Here is a 6097-nt window from a genome sequence, read left to right as displayed (position 1 = left end):
AAAATAAAAGACTGTCCCTTGAAAGTGTATAATTTAAGACCATGGACCACGGCCAGAAAAGAAAGGGATGGTTGCTGCTGTGTAATCCCAGCCTTCTCTGAAGCGGAGGAGAAGAAACAATTTCGCCATAGTCATGTGACAGTGTGGCATGGACGTACATATGGGCGCACGAGCGGCCGCGCGATGAGCTACGTCGTCGTCTCTTGTTGACGATGCCGACCGGTATGGCACATGTGGCGCCCAAGGGGGCACACGATTTCCCCATGAAAAGGAAGGATGCCACATTGCAATCGCTCGTAGGTTCGTCCTTCTCTTTTACTACCAGGCAGATAGATGCGCTGCATCATGAAAATTCAGTCATCAGAAAACCAACAGTTGACATCAATCAATCACCAGCACTGCCGGATGAATATGTGTTCGCCTGTTTCAGGGCAATCTGAACCGTCGACTGCTTTGGATTGAACGGTGAGAAAGCGGATGATTGGCGCTGCTGCCGACAGCTAAAGGGACGCTTGTGGAGCGGCGCCCGTGCTCAAACAGGGCCAAATTAAGACACACTCCTGCACATGAGGAGGGAGATGGTACACCCCATTAATCAGTTAATTACTACTACTGTAGTACGTACTACACCAAGGTTACAGTGAGCTTGAAAGGCTTTTGCAGCGAGACGATGGTGGAAGGAGAGCGTGAGAGGCCGACTGGGCGACACATGCGCAGCTAAGAAGGCTAGCTAAAATAGCCAGGTCCCTGGGCATGCATAGCAAACAAACACTCCATGTGGTCTCTCGATCTCACCCCATAAACCCCATCCATCGGGACCAATCTTCGATGTTCTTCCCCTATCACTCCCTTGCTGCCTACCTTCACAGCTTCACACATCATCCCACTCACGCTCATCAGCTAGCACAGCCCCTCCTCCTCCTCCTTCTTCTTCTTCTTCTTCTTCTTCAATCCGGTCGCAGCTGCAAGACCAGATCAAGCAGGAGAATTTCCAGCTAGCTGTACGTATGTCAGCAACTTCCATGACATATTTGCAGAGATGCATGCATACTTACACGTTCTGGACTTTTTTTGGGGGGCGATTTTAAACGTGCGCGTATGTATGTGTATTTCATGGCTATATGATATATCCTTGGTCTTGCATGCTCCGCAGAAGAGAAGCCCCGCGTAGAGGAGAGGAGGCCGGGGAAGCATGTGGGAGTCGGAGAGCGACGCCGGCGAGCGGGGGCTCGTCCCCGTCCTCGGAGTCGGCGGCTCCGAATGGCACGACGGGCTCAAGACCGACGGCTTCGTTCGCAGAGATCACTCTTGGTATGTGGTTGTGGCACCAGTTATGGAGGTTTCCTTGTGTGCACTTCACCTCATCGTCTTCTTGTTCTTTCTCCCCTGCAATTTGAGCAGGTATGTCAACAGCGATATTCCCAGCGATTTGCTTGTCAAAGTGGGAGACGTGAGCTTCCATCTTCACAAGGTACAGCTCTCCTTTCCTTTATTCCAACAGACTACAACTACAAGTGTACCCGGCCAGCAGCTCAATCATTAGACATTCTACTTGTGCTCACGCAGTGCCACAAATAGAAGCCTTTTAGTTTCTCAAATCTGCTCTTGCGCTGCAGCAAGTCAACAATTTTTGGCGCGCGTCCTTGTAATTTACACACAAGTTGATTCAGTTCAACAGTACAATCGATGTATAATTTGTTGATTAATCACACGGCGTTGTACTTGCGGAGCAGTACCCCATGATCTCGCGGAGCGGCAAGATGGGCCGCGTCATCTACGAGTCGGCGACGAGCGCGGCCTCGGCCTCGGCGGCGGCGCTGGACCCGGACACGGCCGTGGCGGAGCTGGACGACCTCCCCGGCGGCGCGGACTCGTTCGAGCTGGCCGCCAGGTTCTGCTACGGCATGGCGGTGGACCTGACGGCGTCCAACATCTCCGGGCTGCGCTGCGCCGCCGAGTACCTGGAGATGACGGAGGACCTGGAGGAGGGCAACCTCATCTTCAAGACGGAGGCGTTCCTCAGCTACGTGGTGCTCTCCTCCTGGCGCGACTCCATCGTGGTGCTCAAGAGCTGCGAGGGCCTCTCGCCCTGGGCCGAGAACCTGCAGATCGTGCGCCGCTGCAGCGAGTCCATCGCCTGGAAGGCCTGCGCCAACCCCAGGGGCGTCCGCTGGGCCTACACCGGCGCCGGCAGCGGCAGGCCGCCCCGGAGCGGCGCGGCGAGCCCCCGCTGGAACAACGCCGGCGGCGGCGGCGGCGGCTCCAAGGAGTCCAGCCCCGGCCGGCAGCCCGTGCCGCCGTCCGACTGGTGGTTCGAGGACGTGTCCGTTCTCCGGATCGACCACTTCGTGCGCGTAGTCACCGCCATCAAGGTCAAAGGTAACAAATTTATTAGATTTGATTCAGTTTTTTTTACTACCTAGGAACAAATTTATCTTTTCTAAACTATTTTATGCCCGCCGGCGGACAGGCATGCGGTTCGACCTCATCGGCGCGGCGATCACCCACTACGCGTCGAAATGGCTGCCGGGGCTCACCAAGGACGTCCCCCACGCCGTCAGCGGCGTCGACGAGCAGTGGGCTCAGGTCTCCGCGGCCGGCGGGCTCCACATGATCATCGCCGGCCCGGGTGGCAAGGACGACGTCGCCACCAGCGCGCCGGCGCGCGAGCAGCGCATGGTGGTGGAGAGCCTCATCAGCATCATCCCGCCGCAGCGGGACAGCGTCTCCTGCGGCTTCCTCCTCCGCCTGCTCCGCCTCGCCATCATGCTCAAGGCCGCCCCGGCACTCGTCACGGAGCTGGAGAAGCGGGTCGGCATGCAGCTCGAGCAGGCGGCGCTGCCCGACCTCCTCATCCCCTCCGTCGGCCGCGCCGACACCGCCTACGACGTCGACCTCGTGCAGCGGCTCGTCGAGCACTTCCTGGTGCAGGAGCAGACGGAGCAGGTGTCGTACAGCCCGGGGCGCGGGGAGGCGCACGCGCAGCCGGAGAGAGAGTACTACGGATCCGCCGCGGGCGCAAGGATGCCTCCGGCCAACGCGGCGGCGGCGGCGGCTGCGTCATCGTCGTCGGGGCTGGGGCTAAATGCCAAGGCGCGCGTGGCCCGGCTGCTGGACAGCTACCTCTCCGAGGTGTCCCGCGACCGCAACCTCTCCCTGACCAAGTTCCAGGTGCTGGCCGAGTCGCTCCCGGAGTCGGCGCGCACCTGCGACGATGGGCTGTACCGCGCCGTGGACTCGTACCTGAAGGCGCACCCGGCGCTGACGGAGCACGAGCGGAAGCGGCTGTGCCGGGTGATGGACTGCCAGAAGCTGTCGTTCGACGCGTGCATGCACGCGGCGCAGAACGAGCGGCTGCCGCTGCGGGTGGTGGTGCAGGTGCTCTTCTCGGAGCAGGTGAAGATCAGCAACGCGCTGGCGGGGTCGTCGGCGCTCAAGGCAGCGCCGGACGGGGGGACGACCTCGGCGCCGACGCGGCGGCAGCTGCTGGACGCCACGCCGCAGTCGTTCCAGGAGGGATGGGCGGCGGCCAAGAAGGACATCAACACGCTCAAGTTCGAGCTGGAGAGCATGAAGGCCAAGTACCTGGAGCTGCAGCACGACATGGACGCGCTGCAGAAGCAGGTGACGCAGTCGCCGGCGGGCGAGCACGGCGGCAAGGTCGGCGGAGGCGGCGGCAAGGCGCAGCAGCAGCAGGGGCCATCGGCGTGGAGCAACGGGTGGAAGAAGCTGGGGAGGCTGGCCAAGATGACGGGCGCCGAGGCGGCGGGGGCCGGCGGGCACGGGCACGCGGCGGCGCAGGGCGAGGCGGCCAGGAAGGCGCAGAGGAGGTGGAGGAACTCCATCTCGTGATGGATCAATCGATCGAGCTACCTGAGCAGGGATAGATGCAGTCAATCATGCTTGATTAATTAGGAGAAGCGAGATGTTGTCCATGGAGTTTTGCTTGTGATTTCCGTTTGTGCAGACTGCGTGTTTAGCTTGGCACTTTGATTTGCTTGTGTGCAGTTGCAGTTGCAGCAATTGGTTTGTTTGAATGTTTTCAATCTGGCGGGAATCTGTTGTGGCATTACCTAGACATGGCTGCTAGTCTTCTAGGAGCTTACACAAGTGCAAGGACATCTCCAACACTGACCTTCAAACCATCCACAACCATTTGGGCCACGCGGTTCGAATGTGTTTTACCATCCAATGCGGGCCTGCATCGGTCCGTCAATCGGTTCGAACACTTTTTTCTGCACAACCCGAGACAAAGTGGAGGGGGCTTTGCGGGGTCCGGACCACTGCCACGCCTGCGTCTAACAACCGTGGCCCACCCAAAAATACCTCCTGTCTCTACCACACTTTTCATCTAACACACGTGGCGCATCCCGCGCCGCATTCATGTCAGCCTAGAGCATGCACTGGCCGACATCGATGTCGAGCGATCTGACCAGATGGGACTTGAATGATTTTCGGCTAAAATATCGGTTGTTTATGTAAATTATGACCGAACCTGAATGAATTTCATCCAGTTTGATTAAATTTTGTCCGGCCTGTTGCAGCCCAGATTGAATTGTATGTGGATAGTTTTGATTGGTCGGTTCCTGCATCCGTGTCCGCAGGCTAGACCCACCCCTGCCTGCGGATAGATGGGGGAGCAGGTTTACAAGTCAACTGCGTGTATAAGTTTGTGATGAGATAACATTTGTGTAGGTGTGCGCAAAAAAATTGATGCGTCGAAAAAGCTACTTCCTCTATCTGCGAGTAAGTGTACATCTAGCTATTGTTCTAAGTCAAAGTCATAAAGTTTTGACCAACTTTATATAAAAAGGTAGGAGCATTAATGACACTAAATTAGTATCAGTAGATCTATTTTGAAACGTAGTTTCATAATATACCAATTTTTTTATTAGAAATGGAGGAAGACCCCCGGCATCTGCATCTGGACGATGTATGCAGCCATTTTATTAATTCTTCACACAACACGTTACAAAGTAATACAACAGTAAGACTAAAGCCACCGTCTAGGTAACATCTATCGCTACTCCTATCCAATTGATAAAGGGATGCTGATAGTCTGAGCCTAGTACCAAACAGACCTCGCAGCCAAACCTACCATCTAAGACCCGAGGTCCCATTTAGGACGCCTGCCGGGTATGGGGCACCCATCGGTCCGGCGCACTCCTCAACCAGGACGTCTGCTGGGTATGAGGCCGCCGCAGTCACCTGCCATCAATCCATCTTCCGAACTGTACTGCTGCATCTACCTTGCCCGGTCTAGCTGCTGTTGACGCCACCATGGCGCCAGACCGCGTCACCCTCCTGCGTGAGTCCGTCTCCGCGTATTGAACGCCGAGTCACCACAACGCCATGCCGCCGAGATCCGCCACCATCAATGAGTGAGATGAAGCACCGCTCCACCAAAGAATCTGTCCTCTGGTACCTCGATCACGTGTGCACCTCCAAGAATGACACCCCAAAGGGGGGAACGACACTAGAGCGTCGCCGTCATCTGATCATCCGATCTAGGGTTTCCCCTGGAGGTAGCAGAGAGCGGCTTTGAACTTCTCCATGGAGATGCCTTCAAGAAGGGAACAATGCCGATAGCGCTACCACCGCCGGCCTTGGCAATAGCCGAAAGCATGTTTTCACCCAGATCTGTTCGAAGGAATCCAACTCCCGTGCATGGACGCCGCCACCACCAGGCTAAGCACTCGACGCTGCCGGCATCACCACGATGCCCAGAGGCTGCGAGACACGCCGCCTTCATGCCTGGGCCGTCGGCCACCGCTGCCAACACCAACCCCACCATTCACCGGATCTAGGCAGGGATCCCAGATCCATCCCCCAAAACCAACCACCACGCAGGGGAGGAGGCGGCACCAGCGAGGGACGCCGGGAGGGGGAGAAGGAGCCGAGGCAGGGCCGGCCCGACGCCCGGCACCGCCAGGCAGATGGGAACGCCCCGCGGAGTTCCCAAGTGCGTGCGGGAGAGAGCGGCCCGCCGCTGCCAACGCCACACGTCCTTTGGCCAGCGACGCCTGAGGCGCCGACAAGGGAGGGGGTTGAGGCGAAGGGGACGACGCGGGCGGCGCTAGAGTTTCCTCCCGAGGGC

General features: G+C 58.0%; 1 protein-coding gene across 2 annotated transcripts; it reads left to right on the top strand.

Moving 5' to 3' along the window:
- The first annotated feature begins 655 nt into the window (after positions 1-655).
- On the top strand, positions 656-4046 carry LOC119325992 (coleoptile phototropism protein 1-like). 2 transcript variants are annotated; one of them, XM_037599707.1, is made up of 5 exons: positions 656-1005; positions 1154-1311; positions 1402-1471; positions 1734-2379; positions 2471-4046. In XM_037599707.1, exons 2-5 carry the CDS (start codon positions 1193-1195, stop codon positions 3850-3852), a joined length of 2217 nt encoding a protein of 738 aa, XP_037455604.1. In that variant the 5' UTR covers positions 656-1005; positions 1154-1192; the 3' UTR covers positions 3853-4046. The 2 variants fall into 2 exon arrangements, with proteins under 2 accessions (XP_037455604.1, XP_037455603.1); XM_037599706.1 differs by having other exon boundaries at positions 657-1001.
- The last annotated feature ends 2051 nt before the right edge of the window (positions 4047-6097 follow it).

The sequence above is a fragment of the Triticum dicoccoides genome, chromosome 6B (assembly GCF_002162155.2).
Source record: "Triticum dicoccoides isolate Atlit2015 ecotype Zavitan chromosome 6B, WEW_v2.0, whole genome shotgun sequence".
NCBI classification, from domain to species: Eukaryota; Viridiplantae; Streptophyta; class Magnoliopsida; order Poales; family Poaceae; genus Triticum; species Triticum dicoccoides.
This window is presented reverse-complemented; position numbering and strand designations above follow the sequence as displayed.